This window comes from Aspergillus tanneri (assembly GCF_003426965.1).
Source record: "Aspergillus tanneri strain NIH1004 chromosome Unknown AapTan_9_pilon_pilon_pilon, whole genome shotgun sequence".
In the NCBI taxonomy this organism is placed as follows: domain Eukaryota; kingdom Fungi; phylum Ascomycota; class Eurotiomycetes; order Eurotiales; family Aspergillaceae; genus Aspergillus; species Aspergillus tanneri.
Window position 1 is genome coordinate 923,822 of NW_022984636.1, and position 19,288 is coordinate 943,109.

At 45.2% G+C, this 19,288-nt stretch overlaps 5 protein-coding genes across 5 annotated transcripts; 3 read left to right on the forward strand and 2 right to left on the reverse strand.

The window, feature by feature from the left end:
- Positions 1 to 2,219: 2,219 nt before the first annotated feature.
- ATNIH1004_011797 (uncharacterized protein) lies at positions 2,220 to 2,638 on the reverse strand (the record flags this gene model as incomplete). The annotated part of the gene is made up of 2 exons (XM_033576359.1): positions 2,220 to 2,500; positions 2,554 to 2,638. 2 exons carry the CDS (start codon positions 2,636 to 2,638, stop codon positions 2,220 to 2,222), a joined length of 366 nt encoding a protein of 121 aa, XP_033421023.1.
- Positions 2,639 to 4,933: 2,295 nt separating this feature from the next.
- Positions 4,934 to 5,466, forward strand: ATNIH1004_011798 (uncharacterized protein; the record flags this gene model as incomplete). Its single annotated transcript, XM_033576360.1, has 2 exons — positions 4,934 to 5,113; positions 5,206 to 5,466. 2 exons carry the CDS (start codon positions 4,934 to 4,936, stop codon positions 5,464 to 5,466), a joined length of 441 nt encoding a protein of 146 aa, XP_033421024.1.
- Positions 5,467 to 5,497: 31 nt separating this feature from the next.
- ATNIH1004_011799 (uncharacterized protein) lies at positions 5,498 to 7,252 on the reverse strand (the record flags this gene model as incomplete). The annotated part of the gene is made up of 3 exons (XM_033576361.1): positions 5,498 to 6,200; positions 6,253 to 6,427; positions 6,505 to 7,252. The coding sequence occupies 3 exons, from the start codon at positions 7,250 to 7,252 to the stop codon at positions 5,498 to 5,500; spliced, it is 1,626 nt and encodes a 541-aa protein (XP_033421025.1).
- A 5,956-nt stretch (positions 7,253 to 13,208) lies between these two features.
- Positions 13,209 to 15,392, forward strand: ATNIH1004_011800 (uncharacterized protein; the record flags this gene model as incomplete). Its single annotated transcript, XM_033576362.1, has 1 exon — positions 13,209 to 15,392. The coding sequence occupies one exon, from the start codon at positions 13,209 to 13,211 to the stop codon at positions 15,390 to 15,392; it is 2,184 nt and encodes a 727-aa protein (XP_033421026.1).
- A 496-nt stretch (positions 15,393 to 15,888) lies between these two features.
- On the forward strand, positions 15,889 to 16,471 carry ATNIH1004_011801 (uncharacterized protein; the record flags this gene model as incomplete). The annotated part of the gene is made up of 2 exons (XM_033576363.1): positions 15,889 to 15,905; positions 15,955 to 16,471. 2 exons carry the CDS (start codon positions 15,889 to 15,891, stop codon positions 16,469 to 16,471), a joined length of 534 nt encoding a protein of 177 aa, XP_033421027.1.
- Between the last annotated feature and the right edge of the window lie 2,817 nt (positions 16,472 to 19,288).

The following is a 19,288-nucleotide window of genomic DNA, read 5'->3' on the forward strand; positions in this document are numbered from 1 at the left end:
TGAGATAACCTTTTATAGGCTAGCGTTTGGAGCAAGGTTGAAGTGTCTTAGCAAACAAGAACCGCATTCTGATTTGAATGGAAATCCGGCTTTGCGGAATTAAAGCCATCTTCGTGTACGAATGATACGGTCACACCATCATAATCCATAGCGTTGCTTCTCGCGCTCAGAACAGTTAAGATGCTTGTTAAGGCTCTTCTTTGAGCAGGCCCCTCGCTTGCGTTTCTGATGAGGTGAAATGCCAACTAGTTGTAGTCGTCTGGTTTGCAATGTTGCCCACTCAAAGATCAATAAACGTCACCCAACCATGTTGCTGGGTATTGGATCACCATGAAGCACAAGTAGATCGTGAATTGCCTGCAAGTATTTCTCGGCTTGTATTAGTCGATGGCGATCCAGATCATGCCAACTTGCGAGAGTCCTTCCGGCGTAGCTCATGAACATCAGATGAACAATCTCGGCAATGTGTAAGAGAATGGGCAGCGAAGTTGCAGGCAGCCAAGGAAAACTGGAACGGATATTCCTTGGATGGAGCGAGATGTGAATACACATTCGAGCCTCTACAAACTCGATCGGAACACCTTTACCTACAAAGGTATAGCCGTGTGACCACGGCATGATTTTAAAAAAAGCACCCCACGACTTCCGTACACGTGCCCTGATTCGCAGCTGAGGTGCGAATCAGGCTGTGGATTATTGTCTGAGGCTGCCGGTCCAGCCGTCGAATGATTCAATCCCATGGTCTGCGATCCAGACCATCTATCTCCTCTAATGGAGTCCATACAAGTCGCCACCGGATTTGATGGAGCTGATAGTCTCCCAGTAATTGGGGGATTTCTAAAGCTCCATCGACCAACGTCCAAACACATCTTAGATAGAGTGCTAGACGTCCAATATAGTGCTTTGCTTGCGTAAATGGTTGATGCTCGCCAGTCTCTTTTCTTGCTAGACAAGCAAGAACCGGAAAATAAATTCGGTTCTTCGTGCAGACGTTTATAATATCCTTTAGAGATTTCTTATGATCCGTCGTGAGGCTCCACAGATCTTTCATCCACTTAATTACTATTGATAATTCGGGATAGCTACTGGGTGATTGGGATACTTCCAATGATAGTTCAGTACTCCTATATCTTCTTTACCGAGTGGAAAACAGGAGGAAGAGTGAGCTGATGGGGGAGAGGTGTATGTAAACACGCAGGGCTAGTCACTTTTAGAAGATTCAATCTTGCCCAAACACTTAGGGAGAGCCTTGGCTAACTTGCTCCGATAATAGTCTCAGTCTTCGTCCACAAAACTCAATGACCTTGCCCGCGATTATTCCGGTTACTGAAAGTTTTTGCTCCGTATTTACACCCGCAAGAAGATGCAAAACTTCTTGCATATAATGCATCATTTTGCTGCTCGGTCTCTCATTGGCAGCAAGCCAGATAACTGTTTGCTGAGGCGTGGTCTGTAGTGCTACAGCTGTGACAGTATCACCACCCTTGTTTGAGTCACATATCATTGCGATACCATTAATAAACGACCTTCGCAGTTCATCCAGAGTTATCGTTGACGAAAGCGTTAGGATTACTGAACCTAAAAGCTCGTACTGGGTCTATGACACTCACAAGAACGGCGCTCTAACTTTGGATATCGTTGCAGAACCCTTCCAACAGTAATTTGAGTAGCAGGCTTAGCATAGTTTGCTCCAGCAACTGACTACTTTGACGTAATAGCAAGTGAATCTGCACCTGCCAGCGACCGGTAATCACTGGTTCCAGCGATGTTTGTCCTCTCCCCTTTTTTTTCCTTTTTCTTCTTCGCCCTTGACCCACGGGGCATTTCGTTTTTTCTTGCACGTGGCCAGGCTTCGCGGGGCTGGGATGCACTCCCAAGAATTTGCGTGCATATAACTGAGAATGGGATGGCCCATGCCAAAAAAATACTGAGAAGGGGAGAGTTCTTTAATAGTGGAGAGATGAATAGTTATAACGTTATAATGTCATTAAAGTTTTCTGAGAAGGACTGCTGCCAAATCACGGGAGTATAAATACTCTAACTTACTTCTCAAACTGTGGATAGAGTGGCTATTCGTTTCAGAATAAGCGGAATTGAGGCATCATCCAGAACTTGGAGGTTGCATATCACTGGAATACAAACTTGCGGATGCTACAGATGCTACGCTGCTATGGGGACAGTAGGTCAGGAATAGGAAAACAGAAGTTCCATTGCTATTATTAAGTGGACATGGAGAATGCTCTTCCTACAAAAGGGAACACAGGAAACAAAACCCCAAAGCCACCAGTCAGGCCCTGCTCATCCGACTCTCCGCCTGGCAGAGGTGGGCAAGCACAACCTCTATAGCAGAAATGGTGTCTTCTAAGGCCAATGGCCAATAGATATATCCTCATAGATAGAAGAAGCAGGCGACACAGCATGAGCACCGGGTAAGCGTCATCTAGACGTGACATAGCAAACAGTTGATCATTAGCTTCAGCAAGAGGAGTTTCGACCTCGCCTAAGCAGAAGGGTATATTAGCCAGAACAAGACATATACAATCTCGTACTCACCGGACACAGGACAACCGGGAGAGAAAGCCGGGCCAGAGGCAACAGCAGCGGCAGCAAAAGTGCCGGAGTCGCGGCGAGCGGACATTTTCAAAGGAACAAGCAAGGGGGATTATAGGGGACTGTAGTTAGCAAAACTGGGGCTACAACCTCAAAGAGATAGAAAGAACTCATATCCCGCAGCATCTCTAGCTCTGAGGGGGATCAGAAAGCCTCAGATGCAGAACGGCTTCAGCTCCAGAGGACAGAAGAGTCTCAGACCTGGCAAGAGGAGCAATCCCAGCACAAAAAGCCAGATGACCCTAAAGGAAAGGTAGAAGAGAGATTATACGTACTGAATTAACAGACTGGCCATAGCATGCGGCAAGAGCAGAAGGACTGGACAAGCCGGTAGAGTGAGAGGTAAGAGATAAAGGGAGAAAGAGGCTATAAAGTGGGAGATGAACCCAAGAGATCTGAAAGGCTCAACGGCCACCAGGCAGCAATACCAGTGAATCAGGTACCGCCAGCTGAACTTCACTTCAGTACAAGTGAAGTTTAACATAGTGACCTCTGCTTTAACTGCAGAACCACACTACAATACCAATCTTAGACCATTGGAAATGGTAGACATCATTGCTGGGTGCCCCTCAACCGAAGAGGAAGAGAATGAGGTCAAGTTGTGAAGGAATGGAAGATTTTATCAGAGGCTAGCACTGAGGAATGGAAGGTTGGGGGTAGTAAACAGGATTTATCTATGAGTGTTCTATATATTATCTTGATACAAGATATAGTGATATTCTCTTCTACTATATTACCTAGCTGACCGGTTAATTCATCACACACAATGTCTACGGGGATAGAAACCACATTACCGGAATCAGCGATGGCAGAGCAGCAGAAATTCAATTGTTTTTTTGTAGATACTAAAGGGGAAAGCTATAGATAATGAGAATACTGTAACTTCAAAATTGGTCTATTGGTATGGTCACCCAGGCTATACCCACCCAACTTATGACCACATTAGTTGGGTAGGTGACCACCAGCGAACCTGTGCTGTTGTATGTCCTTGTTCAGTAGCTTTTTTTGACTCGTCGGGTTTAGCGCCCTTGCCGCCCTACCATCACACTCCTTCGCGCCTTCACCTGCGCACCCACAAAACGCTGACGTGTCATCACTGTGCCCTCGGTGGGAGCGGAGTAATATTTCACCAGTTACTATTGCAATCCTTGGTCACTTGCTGAGCTGGCCAATTTGCATTTACATTTACACTAGCGGCCAGAGTTGTTTTTGAATATGTTAGGTAACATGACTCCTCTTCCTGGAAAGTGGAACTGTCAGAAATAATAGTGAGTTTTCTTTTATTTCCAAGTGCTGCTAGTTCACATAACCCATCTCCTGTCCCTTGTCTATTCACAAGACGCTTAAAAATATCCAGGGGTCCTCCATAGCATTAGAAACTGGAACGAGTCAATATTGGACCATCTACATTGGACCATCCGTTGTAGATGGTCCAATATTGACTCGCAAAGCTCCTACTAGGAATCGAACCCCGGTATCTCTATATTACTAGGTCTAATGTATTACCACTAGACTATTAGTTTTGTATATACAGAATTTGGATTTTGTGTTAAACCCGCCAAGATTGCTTTCTCTAAATACGCACCAATTAGCTCAGTATTATTACCTCACAAACCCCTAAATTCCGGCTGTCCTTAGCCCCACTTGGGAACTTGACTAGGAACGACTCTACAAATATTAGGACTTGAACACAATATCAATCAGTATAGTTCCATATGTGAATGCCCAAAGGATTTCCCGAGGTGTACGCTGCAAGACCATATCGGCGTAACTTTGCCTCTGCTGGTGGTATCCGATTGATACCATGCTGCATGGTATGTGCCAGCACTACGCATCCAGTTTCATGCCGTTCTCTGGATGAAATTTTATCCTGATACTAAATAGATGAACCTATCGAATGCGTGTGAAGGTGCAAAGAGTGCGAGATACTTCACGGAAGTACTAAATAAGTGACATATTTCAGATCTATTGATTTAACACAAATGGGACGATATGTGCTTGAAGCATGGCAACTAAGAATTGAAACATTTGGACCATATGAATAAAATAACTAAGGTTGTAATAGCCAGATAATTTTTAGAGCTATTAAGATGGCAGTCCATATTAAAGTTGGGAGAAAATCGGGCAGCTACCCAATATCACGTGAATCTTGTTGCTGGCTCAAAACCCCGCTATGCCCCTCAGTCTTAAGCAGCCAGCTACCGCATAACACAAAGAATATCTTATTATGCCCCAAACTATATGGGTAAGTCTGGAGACACGTAGAAGGGCATACTCTTGCTAATGTATTCTTTCTAGGTCATAGATTATTTTAAAACCCAGTATGAGTCGCGAACTCTGGGACAGTGCTAAGAAGATTGTGCAAGAGCTGGGTGAGGAAATCGAGCGCAATGGGCCCAACATCCGTATAGAACAACCAGGCCTCGGCTGGCAATACGGCGGAAAATTCCTTCAGGATAGAACTGAGAGATTGAAAGCAGAAATGAGAACAAAGGGATATAACGTAAGTTTTTCTATTCTCTTCTCTACTTCCTTCGCCTGCTGTATCGTCCAATACCGGCCTAAAGGAGATATCTTCTAACTAGTTGACTCTAGGTCCTCGCCTGTACTGTATTCCACTTCTCCAAAAACGCGAAAATCCTAAACCCAACAAAACATTATATTTTACTACCGATAGAAGGGTCTTCGATGCTCAAACCAACGGAGCGTCCCTTGTCAAAGTTACAAGCACACATTATTCATGACGAACCAGTACTAGAATCAAACGGAGGAGTGAATATGATATGCATGGCGCTAGAAGGGGAGCATGGAGAAAAGAAGGTTGGCAGGGATGTGGAAATAGAGTGTGTTGAGTAGGCAACAATGCGGAATACCAAAACCGTTGATATTATACCTGTATATTAGATGGAAGTGATGGCCCAACAGCATTCTGCCCTTCGAGGTCGAGACCCCGAGAGATATCAGCAGCTCCGTCATTGGTATTGCAGAGGCTATCAAATTGGAACACATCGAATTGAGCGCCGGTCGGAGGATCGGATTGGATATCACTAAATATGGAAGGTATATTTAATCGAGCCGAAGGAGAATCAAAACGAAATATGTTGAATTCGGGAGGATAACAGGATTGAGCGGAAGGAGACTCGAACACATCAAATTCGGGAGGAATCCCGAATTGGGCTTGAGAAGAATCAAATTGAAAGACGTCGAAGTCCGGGGGTTCTCTAGCGACGCGATGAAACGTGTCAGGATCAGGGCAACCATCACCGGTACTAATCGCGGGCGAAGACGTTGAGTCATTGCGATCAGTATATATTTGCTCACTATTATGGCGCCCGGCCAGGGGACCTAATTGAGGGATTCGCACTATCTCGTGAATTGACTTCGAAATATGTCTCTTGGAGTAATCCGTAGGGGCGCGTCTTTTCGCTTGCCGACTGTTTACACAAAAGTTCGTGTTGCCTCGGCGCTTTGGTGGCGACGGGGGTGTTTGCTGACTGTTGAGACCGGTGAATTTGCCATCGTAGTATCTTTGGAATAGGTCCCTTGTAAGGCTATAATCGTATCCAAGAACATCACATATATCAGATAGTCTAGGAGCGTTAGTGGCAACTCTAAATTTTGCTGATCCAAGTGTTTACATACTCAGCCGTGGTACCAGCTAACAATTTAATTATACACGGAATAGAAACGGGGATTCTAGTAGTTTGTTCCGCACCCGAGAACCCCTTTGCTCGCTGCTGTAGTAAATTTAAGAAATATGGCGTGCATTTGTAGCCTGTTTCGGCGTATCGGCCATAGAAATTCGTAGTTTGCCCACCTACTACGTAAGAATCCCGACGAAAAGAAATAAGGCGGACAGCTTTATGGTACCTAACATAACTAGAACTGACTTACCTAATATAAAAATCTCCGGACTTCGTGAGCCCCACGGTGTTATTGAGAGACTTGTGATGCATCGGTTCACCCATCGCGCCCCAGATATAATCTTATCGAGGTTTCGACCTTCCGAGTTCGAAATGTAAAGCCTCATCGCGTCGTGGACCCGGTCTTTCGCTTCGCCTAGACCAAGAGCAACATCACAGAAAGAGACAAAGACAAGTTCCTGAAATCGCGCCAGACATGAAAGGAGCCGTGCCTCATTGTGGGATTTCTTCGTGAACAGAGCATATTTGCGAAGTGCGAGTACAAACCCGGAATCAGGTAGTGGAATGCTAGTAGCATCGGGGCCACCATGGTTACCAATGATGAAGCCATCGACTAGGCTAGATATAACGATTTGGTTATCTCCGAGTCCCATTTCCTGGGCCTTTGTATCTAATGCCTCGATGTTTGGTACCAATGAGAGAAGACGATCCAGCTCTTTCTGCCATCGTTCTTTGCTAGGTCGAAGCCGGTTGCTCTTCTCCGTTTCAAAAGGATCGTACTGGATAATCCGAAGTTGTCGTGATACCATTGTTTCTTCGTCTTCCGAAGTTGGTGGGGTATGCTGGTGACGGTTTCTGCTACTCACATAGGCTGAGTGGGTATGTCCTTCCGTTGAGGGAGGTAGTTTTGCAGGCTGAAGCAAGCCGGACTTTTGAACGATGTCCTCAAGAAAAGATACATATTGAGCGTCGTCGCCCTTGAAATCAAAACGTCTCATGGATGTAGGAGAATGTATGGAACTCGAATGAGTGAGCTACACACTAAGCCCAGGCGAGAGGAATTAAAAGGTTTGGGCATCGGCGGATGAGCAGATCTTTCCCAAATTCGGAACCACCCAGTGAGTTGTGCCTGGAAAGGTTATGCCCCCTATTTTCCAAAATTATCTGGGTTCTACTCGCTAAATGAGACACGACCACTTACTAGATTACAACCCCTCCCCCCCAGAAATTTGCATGCATTAGTAGAAGGCGATAGGAAGCCTTACTGGTTATTATGGAAGGAGTTGGTCCAGGATCAGCCAGGTAGTGTTCCTAATGAGTTGAGTGGGACTGATAAGGAAACCACATTCTTGGTGGGGCAGCGCTTACTTACATTGACACCAATTATATCTTTGTTGTTGAATATTATGTACCTCTTAGTTAACCAGTTAACCTGTCTTTTGACACTGGGTTGGAAGATAATTCCCAGACCTGGGCTACCCCTCCTTTCGAAAATGCTCCTGGCGGCTCCACCTAATTACTCGAACTTATAAAGACCATGATAGCTGCCAGCGACAGCTTTGCTGGAAACACAACTACTTCTAAAGAAACTATTGAGTCCAATAGTTTAAGAGTTTCTATAACCAATATTAATTGTGAGTCATCGAAGGAGATAATGCTGTCAATGCACGGCTTCAATGTTATTGACTAGTTGCCAGATGTGCGAGTGGATTGTATACTTATTCCACTGCGGTGACCTAGGCCGCTACGACCGCGTTCGGCAGCATGCGCCAAATGCCACATGTACCATGGCGACCGCGAATCCCGCGCAGACCATCACGACTGTGTTTATGGCCCGGGAAATATCTGTGCTGCTTGCAACTATCCATCACCGGACAGTGACCTCTAACGTAAGTACTATCTCAGTGTCTACGAAAATAGGGACCAAAAGGGAACAAATAAGTACCTGGTCAGTTACCTCTGCGGTAGTGGAGAAGAATGCTATGTTGAGATATTTAGACAATGTATTCTGGTGGGTCAATATCTAAACAAGAGTATGACTAGTGTGTAACTTAATAGCCACTTCAAGGGTATGTAGGTGGTAACGTAATCTAACACCAAGTGTCCGGGGACACCAAGCGTGTTTTGCTTTTCTCCCCCCCGGAAATCGATTAAGGACCAGAAGAATTCTCCCATCATAAGAATTATCCTCCATTTGATAATATAGATAGTATAGAGGAATTTGCAATCGTTGGTCATGCTGTGGCAAAAGAGCCGGATAACTAACTACTCGGTGTCCGATTACGTCAGTGCGAGTGAAAGTATTATGTAATCTAGGGGCAGCGTCGGACACATATAACTGGTCTATAAAGGGAGAAACTTCCCTCAAATACACCTTACTACTTCAAGAACCCAGCATTTTAAATGGCGTTGCATATCATGGATGAAATCAATCAGGAAGTCCTTAATGTTATTGAAGAGCAGCGCACAGTTCGAATTGTTGTTGATGTTCCTACCAGTATTCTGCATCCTGACGATATTTGAACGCCGCGTCTGGTCTTGTGAGACCCCTGATGGATGGGTGGGAAAGGACCAACACAACGCGGCTCGTCGTTGTTGATGTTTATCCGCGCCATACGTATATTGTGATTGACATCGACAACTGGCGATACGACTACAGAATAGCCCACCGACAAACGTTTCCTTTCCCTGTTTACATCCTCCGCTTCTCTAAACGGGACAAACAATGGACCTTTTTCAGACGTGCAATAGAAGATCAAAAACTCGCTACAACTATTGCAGAGTTACGTCGATGCAATGGGTCGAATCCGACTCCTTTCCTCGCAGACCATATTAGGGGTTCCGTATACCTCTCGCCGCGCATAACCTAGACGACGCGTTGAGGAGTTTGCTTGGAGACAGGAGGTGGCGTTGGCTAATCGAAGTCTTAATGTATTTCTTAATTCGCGTTTCATCGAAAAGTATCATGTCTGTTATCAAAGGTTGCATTTCACTTTGTATCGAACTGCATACGCTAGCCTCACTTTAAAGAGCCAATTGTATATGTATTAACATACTGTATACAGTAGTACTAGTGAATACGTTATAAGACTCGAATATCCATTCATTGTTCACTGCATGTTCTATTCTATGAATGCATTTTGATTATCATCACTGTCAGCCTATTTGGCTTGTCATTATTTCTGACCCTCTATACAAGAACCTATTTTATTTCACACAGTATGTTTCGCCTGAAGACCAGCATCTTCGAATGGATTAAATGTCTTAATTGCGGCTCCAAATTCCTGATCGATATGTCTCCTAGCAGAACTCTAGACCAGGATGATCTAACGCAGCTTGGAGAAGTAACAAACCAATCTCAGTATGACCCACACCGACAGATGTCGATTAGCGAGACTGTTCCCTTTCAGAAAAATAGCCATGGTCATCCCCCAGTGTCTGATCTTCTGGATCAAAACTGCGAGTATAGGCATTGGATATCTGGCGAAATACTGAGTGAAAGCGGACAAGAGTATGACGTGCGGCGTCAAATAATACAATATTCACCAAAAGAATTACCGGTGTCAATTCGCCGAGTTGAAACCAAATGCTATCGGTACCACATCAGACAGCTACTAGGTGATCCTGTTGGGAGGAAGCTACTACTATCCTGGGAAAGCACAAAAAAGGAACCCGATTCATGCAAATATTCTTGTACCTAAGCTAGGAATTTTCTTTTTCTTTTCTTTTCTTTTCTTTTCTTTCTTTCTTTTTTTTTTTTTTTTTTTGAAGTGTGAGAGAGCGAAGATACGGCAAAAAGCAGATGCGCGGTTATTTGTCCCTTATGCTATATAAGAGAGTGATCTTGTTTCTTTAAGCTATTTCTGGGAGTGTCCGAACTTTCTTACATTGTTGATTATTGAGGTATAGACAGTTCTTCCACACCAGCTAATCAGTACTCCTGGGGACATAGAAACATGCCTTCTTCACCTGCAAGTACACTACGGGAGAGTGGCCCCTGGGACCACTTAAGGCATCTTATAGAGAAGGCTGGTGTTCCCTTTGCAGAATGCTTTAGGGAGAGTATGTTGCCAAATTCTCATACTCTACACAACTAACTAGTGTATAGATATTCTTTATGCACCTTAAATTCAATGAGACAGGGGATTATACTCTTTTACCAGTCCTACCTGCAGTTCGTGAGCTCTGCGAAAAATTGTATCCAATGCAGAGGATTACTTATGCAAAAATGTATGCTGCATTGGTAAAGCTCAATTCAGCAGAGGCCTTGAATTACCCACTTGGTCAGCTCATTAATGACAACTTGAGGCGGCAACTTGAGAATGAACAATATCGGGAAATGAATGATGGCAAAATCGCTCGTATTGCCGTTTGTCTCAAGAACGAAGTGCGTGTGTGGGAGCGCCAAGGTCAGTTGTGGATAAAACTGATGCAACCCTGCGAATCGGAATTCTGGACAATTTTCAGCCTTTATATGAAGATACATCAGGAAATTGGATGATTACTGTGTCTTCTCTCGGGTACGGGCCTCAATTCTTCGCGATGGGATCGCTTGACCAGCTTGTTAAGGTACTATTTGAGGTTTCCTAGGAGATTTCTTAGTTTAACATCAAAGACAATCAGACACAATGCAAAGTTTTCGTATTTTTGGTTATAAATATTTATATTTCTGGCTTCATAAGGTTTGATTAACCCAATGTGGTAAGGCGATGGATAACAAATAGCCCGGAACACCCTACGGCGCCACGAGTGTTAAGCCAGGGTGCGAAGCAGGGGAACCACTTTTGGCCAGGTAATAGATTTGAGAGACAAATAAATATAAGCCTATACCTGCTCACATGGTAAAGAGCTGCGTCCAACCGAACTATATAGCCAAGACAGGAATCATTTGTCACGGCAACGTCGATGGAATCGCTCCTAGAACTATTGCTAGTCTTTTGGCTCCTTTTTATTATTGTGGCCCTCCTTTCCTACTGCTGCAGACAGCAATTGGATGGAAGCACGTCTTAGCTTCCCCTGCCCATAACAAGGTTTGAATACGTTTTAGTTTAGGTTGGTCTTATGTCTGAGGCCTAATTATACAATAGTCAATATACATCAAGAAGATAGTGCGGTGCAGCTATGACACAGAAGAAGGAGACAAGCAAGGCAAGATAAACTATAATATCTGATATTAACAATACTGATCAATTTTTAGCATATCTCAGGTTGGAATAATAGACGCGGGGCCTACGATACCACTGGTGTCAAGACACCAGGAGCACCACCTCCGCCTACAGAAGAGATCAAGAATATCGGTATATATTTTACGGACAGCTATTTGTATTGTATGGTTGTACATAGCATAAGCCTCGTGTGTTCTTAAATTTCAGGGCAAACTTTCCCCCCACAATGAGAGCGAGCAGAGGTACAGTAAAAAGCAAAGAATAAGTGCAGCCATTTAATTTTTAAGCTACATAAATCCTTTCCAGCCGGGGCTCAAAAACCATGTGCGCCAATTTTATAGCAGTTAACAAAATATAATTATTACTGCCTTGATTTTGATTCTACTCCTTTCTATTTTAGATAACCTCTTCTGTCAGGAATTATCATACCGTGGCTAGATAAAGTACCCATATATTCTCATGGCAGGACGAAGACAACAATACGACAGTTGACTCAAACCTTCGTCTCCTTATTCAACTTGCTCTTTGTGATACTCAACCTGGGTATTTGGAGATGGGTGGTGGGGGGGTCGAAAAACAAGACCAAAAACCACGAACTGCTCTTGAGCATGAGGTTCGAGAAGAGACTGACCTGTTGAAAATGGGAAGAAAGTGGTAAGGCTTAACTTTATCATCAAAACCAGAGGCCAAGGAAAAAAAAGAATGGCAGAATCGTGTCAAAATAGAGCCTGGTGAATACCAGACATTCAAGTGGGCCAACGTGGAGGACATAGAAAAGACCTGGATTACTGAGGAAGGTAAGGACCAGGTTATTCGCAGTGTGTTTGATATCGTGTCTACTAGCTAGAGGCAAAAGCACCTAGATAGTAAGATGTGAGGCAAGATGATTTTGCCTTTCATGGAGTTAATAACTGGTGCTTGCTTCGCTCGTGCTGTAAATTTTATTAAAGTTGAGTACAGGATATCTTTCCGGATTGTCCACATTCTAGGGTAAAGAAAAAAAGCACGCAGGCAGAAGGGACAAATGGGGATACAGCAGGCAGGAGTGCAGTTATTTTGACTTTGTACTTTTCGTAGTACCATTGCGCGAATCAGGGGTTTCCAGGAGAAGTCCACGACGGTGTGGAGAATGGAAAGTGACAGATCATCGACCTCCATTTGACACCCATCAATTATCCTCTCGCAGCATTCGCTTAGTCCAGTCTAGAACTTGTTTGCAGTCTGTTGGTCCGTTGCCCGAGAATATTCCAGAGCTGTATACTGGAAAAGCGGCACATACGTCTCCAACCCCCCTTTTCCTTACCTTTCTTTTTTTTGTTTTCCCCCTTCCCTTCTACATTTGAGTTATTTAATTATGTAATAAAGGAGCGGAAACCTGCCACCGTACCTTTTACTAGGGCCATGGTGTTGGTAGGGGCTGTACAGAGCCCTTAGTCCACCTTGGTCTGGAACAGAGAGGATAAAGGAAACTCCGATGGCCACCACCAGTGGTTAATGGGGAGTCCAGGTTTCTCTTCCAGCAGACCCTATCATTGGCTCACAGCGTATTGTGGGCAGTTTGTTGGATCTGGACAAAGCACCGAGTATCTTTGCATGCACGCGTGGACGTCTTGCACGGGTGGAAATACCTCAATAGTCGGTAAATTTGACAACAGGATTTGTTCCGCTGTACATTTGCTGATGCGACCCCTATTTGAGACCTGTATTAGGATTTGGCCTTCTCTATAAAGGAGGCGGGTGTCTTCGCAGCTTGCGTCACACCTCAACGGACCAGAACACAACTACTCTAATGGTTTTCAGCATAGACCCAACAAACCTAACACCCGGCATGCTACCGCCGGAGGCAATACTTGAAGCTTTTATCCCAGGATACGGGCCTTTTGCACATTTTGTCTCTTTATTTTTCCAAATCGATATCTCCTCCTACATCATTGTCTTGGCAGCGTCCATGTGTTTCTGGACATTTGCCGCCCCAGCACTTTGGGATAGATTCCAACGGTTCTTTCTGATCTTCGCATCATCGGCCGAGATCCGATACCACGACGACCTATACAATGACATCATGCGCTGGATTTCCATGCAACGAGACTTAAGCCAAACACAGCGTTTTGTGGCTAGTACTAGAGTTAACTTTGTATCACTCTGGGATGAGGATAACGGGGAAAAAGACCTATCTGAAGAAGACCAGCTGCGTTTTGAAAATGACCCACGAGACTTCTGGACAAAACGAAAGTACCTGGACAAGCTTCGGACGATTCGGTGTACACCTGCGCCTCTTGATATGCATTATCTTACCTACAAAGGATGCTGGATCGTTTTCTGTCGTCGGCCGTACAAGGACGTTGGTAGTCCCTGGCTTGCCAATATGGAGAGGTTGTACTTTTACGCCGCCCCGTGGAGAAAACATGTCCTCAAGGGCCTCCTTGATGATATACAGCGGGCATCGATTGAGCACGATAGTGACCACATTGTCATAAAGCGGGCTCTTAAGTTAAAAGGTGATTTTCAATGGACACGCGTGTCTTCCAAAAAACCACGGCCGCTATCGACGATTGTGATTGACCCAGAATGGAAGAAAAGCTTCAGCAAGGATGTCCAGGACTACCTTCACCCCCGCACCCGTCACTGGTACCAGTCCCGTGGCCTCCCTTGTCGGCGGGGTTATCTTTTCTATGGCGCTCCTGGAACAGGTAAATCAAGTCTGTGTTTCGGCATCGCCAGTCTGGTACAACTCGACATTTTCATGGTCAGCCTCAGTGCAAATGGCCTTGACGAAAACAGCCTAGCTTTATTGTTTCAGACTCTTCCCCCGCGGTGTATCGTTCTCTTCGAAGATGTGGACCAGGCCGGCATTCCGAATCGCGGTACTGACAATCTCCCGCAAATGCACGATGAAACAGTTAGTGATGAAAACAGCATTGTTGAGAGCCATCACGAGCGGCCGAGCGGTGTCACACTTTCTGCCTTTCTAAATATTATTGATGGCGTATCCGCACAGGAAGGTCGCATCTTAATCATGACCACCAACCATATCGAACGGCTTGACGAAGCTCTTCTGCGCCCCGGCCGTGTCGATATGAAAGTCCCGTTCAACCATGCAGACCGGCTGGCTATCCAGGAACATTTTCTTGCCTTCTATTTAAAGCCTACAGACACGCTCGTCATGGGAACGCCAACGCCGGATGGCTCTATTCGGCCCTTATCTACACCCGTCTATTCAGAATGGGCGTTAAAGGACATCGTCGACCTAGCGGTCTCGTTCGCCAACCAAGTGCCTCCAGATCAATACACAGCAGCAGCTATTCAAAATTATCTTTTGCAGTATCGGAATGATCCGGTGTCAGCAGTGCGTAACGTGACGGGGTGGTTATTCGATCTTAATTGCGAGACGGATTTGTCAGCTTTCCGCATAGCAGAATCACCGCACCAATTTAAATTCCATGGCACCATCTACTCTGTCAGGGTCAGTGGCTATATATTCTCATGGCAGGACGAAGACAACAATGAGGCAGTTGACTCGGAGAAACCTCGTCTCCTTCTTCTTCAACGTGCTTCTTGTGATACTAACCCTGGGTATTGGGAGGTGGCCGGTGGGGGCGTCGAAAAACAAGACCAAAAACCACGAACTGCTCTTGAGCGTGAGGTTCGAGAAGAGACTGGTCTGCAACTGTCCCGGGTCACCCATCCACTCCCGATTCGGATCTGGACGCAACTCAAGGAAGGCAAGTGGCATAAATACGTTGGCCTTCCATACATCATTGAAGTTGAGGCTTCCAAGCCACGCACAAATAGCCAACGTGTGTCTCCTCCAGGGACAAAACTGGAGGACGCAATACAACTGAATCCTAAAGAGCATCAAGCTTTTGCATGGGTAACAGAAGCTGAGGTGCTCGATGGCAAGTATCAAATGTTCGGAAACCACAAAGAGACTATCCTCAAGGCTTTTGCGGTGATTAAGAGGGGCTCGGTTTAATTCTGAGAGTGAAAACCTGTAGATTATGGCCATTCGTGTTCAACACACTATGGACATCGGCAGACGGGGTGTAGGTATTGTGCTGGAGAATTGTGCTGGGTGGTTTGAATAATGGAACACACGTGAAATTAATGTAAACTTGAGAATCTTAGGCAGTAGTCGCAAAATTTAGGATATCCTCCACACATGTATGTTATAGAAACTGTAAAACCAGTAGCCATAACCTGAAAGGATGTCTCGAGGACTGTGGTATACAGCTATTAGACTGGCAGAAGCATCGTCCCGAATAGTCCATGCTGGGATGTCTGGAAAAGTACTTTTCAGGGGTGAAAAAAAAAAAAAAAAAAAAAAAAATGCAACCCTGCAGGTTAACTCGGAAGTCGAGGCTCAGTCGCAAATTTTGTCAGCTCGGAGGAAGGGGGTAAAAGCATAAATAGGGAATGAATTCCTTCATGCACCTCTACAATAACCCCATTCATTCCTACCACAATCCAAAATGACTGATAATATTACGTGAGTACATTCTAAATAGCTGCGCGGTATTACACTGATAGACTTTCAGTTACCTTATCAATGCTATTCCAAACCTGGCCCCTGAGATAGCCGACTTCTTAGCCTGCCGACTATCTTGGGGGGTAACCTATCAAATAAACCAGCATTTCTTCCGATCTATAAATTTACAATTGTCTAAAGAATTACTCGAAAACACCGATCCCTCCAAATTCCTCACTGGTATTGGTATACGACTTGCTATATCACCGCTGGCATTTACTGTGTCTTTTCCCGACACATATCGCATATTGGAAGCCCTCCATAAAACCATCAGAGGCGTGGATGTTTATGAACCCTGTGCTATAGCGGTTTTGAGAGAGCTTGCCTTGCATGTTATGGAACAACCCAGTCAAGCGTCGAAAGAGTCAACAGAATTTGTCAAGACATGGCTTGAAAAGTTGGATATACCTCCTCATATCTGTATGGCGACTCAATATATCTGGAAATATGGGGAACGACGAATTTCCGGTGCGAGTCATGAGGTGGCTTTTGGACTGGTACTTCCACGGAAAGTGCAGGCAGATTAGTCATGTCAGTCGCAAAGCCTTCTATGATAATAGGCATACTCTAGGCAAATTGCTGCTTATCCTCACCAAAGCCTTTCCGCCTGTGATGGAAGAATGGTTGAGTCATTATTCAAACTCTACCCAATTTAAACACGCATGGGATCTACATTCACTCATAGGGGTGCTCGTTATGTTGGAGAGTTATTTACAAAGGGGTAATTCCGACTCATTCAACTACACCTTTGATATTCTTACAATGGGTATCGAGGGTGCGTTGGGCGAAATAAAGAACGAGGCAAAGACAGATATGCTCTATGGCTATCTTGACTAGCAAGGGGTATCAACTGCTTCTGTAGTGTTTGGACCTTTTTTGGCTATGCTAAAGGAGCAGATTTTGCTCTTGGAGGGTTCTCGAGCCCTTGCATGGGCAACAGAGGATGAGGTGCGAGGTTGCAAGTAGCAAATGTTCGGAAATAACACAGAGACTATCCTCAAGGCTTTTGCGATAGAGAGTGAAAACCTGTAATGACCATTCGTGGTCAACACGCTATGGATATCGGCTCCCACCTCTAGCGTTGCTGTTGAGGTTTTTCTGAAGGCTGAGAGCACCCGGATATGAGCGGTTCCCAGAAGTCGTAGGTGCATTTTGTCCCTGAGTGCCAGACTGTGGATGCGTAGTCTACTACTGGTGTCACGCATGCTTGGTAGAGTTGTCGCATCTGTTCCGGCCGGAGATGTCTTAGTCCTCCCGGTGCTATCCTCAGTTGGTCGTTTAACTGCCTGTTGTGTATGGTCTTTCCATCGCATCTCCTTGTCAAAGATAACCCCAGGAGTTTCGCTGTGTCGGCGGGCTTGATAACCTTGCCATTTATAATAATCTGTCCTACAACGTGTTCTTTCTTGTTCTGGGTCGGGTGGATCGGCTCTGTCATTTCCGCAGCAAACGAGCCCTTTTGCGGAGCCCATGCTTCAGTCCGGGGGATCTACTTTAGGTTCGCCTCTGCCGATGGGCCGGCTCGCTACCGGAAGTAGTCATCGACAAAAGGCAGATGTTCCACCATTGTAATCAACCGGTTGATCTACAAAGTCTGAGTTGAAGAAACCGAAGAGAATGGTGAGAGCGGAGATCCTTGTACTAGACCTGCATTCTCTAATGGTAGGATCGCTGTCTCAAAGTCATCAAATGTGGTACTGGCTTCTCGGCTGTCCATAAAATTTTGAATCCATTGTCGAGCTTTTCATGGGATGCCTTTGGCTCACAGCCGGGCGTCAAGAGTGATCTTATTTACCCCGTTAAATGCGCCTTTTAGATCAAATGCTACAAGCGTGGCCACCTTTGATCGCAGTCACGCTCGACTAATAGCGTTGGCCAGCGCCAGCAAGGCATGTTCTGTGTTGCGTCCCGGTCTGCCTCCAAACTGTGTATCTGGAAGTAGTCTGCCCAGAAGGAAAATCTTCGGGGCATAACAGCCTCTAGTATCTTCCCCAGGGTATTAAGCGGTGGGAAAGGAACAACACAGCACGGCTCGTCGTTGTTGATGTTTATCCGCGCCATACGTATATTGTGATTGACCTGATTTGCGTATACAGTACGCGCCTGTTTCCATTGACTGAGGTACTAGCCCAGTTCCACTGATTTGGTGAAGATCTTGGTGATTATCTCCTTCAGATACGTCCATAGGTGCTTCCACACTAATGTCGGGATTCTATCTTCGCCGGGGTCAGTGGTGCCTTTGGCAACCTTAGTGATCGGTTCCCATGGCAGCCTTTCTGCAGGAGCCGCAAGTTCTTCCTCCTTAGCGTCTGCCATTTTGGGAAAGAATGTTTCCAGGATCAGAATGCTTCAGCCATTTCTTGATTATCCGTTACCTCTTCGGTACCCACTTTGAGCGTTAGGACACTCAAGTAGGCATCTCGCGCCGCATGTAGGTTGCTGCCTTCCATTTCGATAGTTTTTGTCCACTCTCACCTTTTCTGTCGCATGTTCTGGAAGAGGATCTTGGTCGTTAGGTGGCTACCCGTCGCACCGCCTCCCCCCCCCTTTTTGCAGTAGGGGGTCGGCTAACTTCAACGCAAAACACACTTCAACGCAAAACACACTTCAACGCAAAAATCAATTTTTTACTACTTTTGAAGCTATTCCCACCACCACAATCATGGAATCAACATATAAAGTAGAGGAGAATATTATTCAGAAGGCCGTACATGAATACAATAAAAAAAAACCCGAAAATTCGCGCGTTAATATGTCAGAAACTGCGCGTCAATATGGTGTATCCTATCATCGCCTTCGTGCTCGAATCGGTGGTAGAGCAAGCAAATCAACGCGGAAACTGACTCAGCAGCCTATTGATCCTGCTCAGTTTGATGCTTTATATAATCATATTGATCGGTTTGATGACCTAGGCGCTCCGTTAAGTATTAGTGATGTTCAAAAGGCTGCTAATACAATTCTTAAACGAGGCCATATTGATCCTTTAAAACCACCACCAAGAGTCTCCAAAAACCGGGGATATCGCATCCTACGACGGAATCCACAGTATACCAAAGGGAAGCGGCGTGTAATTGAGATGGATCGGCGCGAGGCAGAGAATATTGAAGATATTCTGCAGTAGTACAATCAGTTGCAGCATCAAATTGAGGCGTTTAATATTGCAGATAAAGATATCTGGAATTTTGATGAAACTGGCTTTCGTGTTGGCCAGGGACGCATTGAATCAGTTAGTACTAAGTATCCAAAGCGCAATAACGCTATTGCAAGCGCGTCATCGCGGATACTGGTAAGCAATTGAGTGTGTCAGCTCTACCGGTGACTTAATTCCACCGTTGTTGATTATG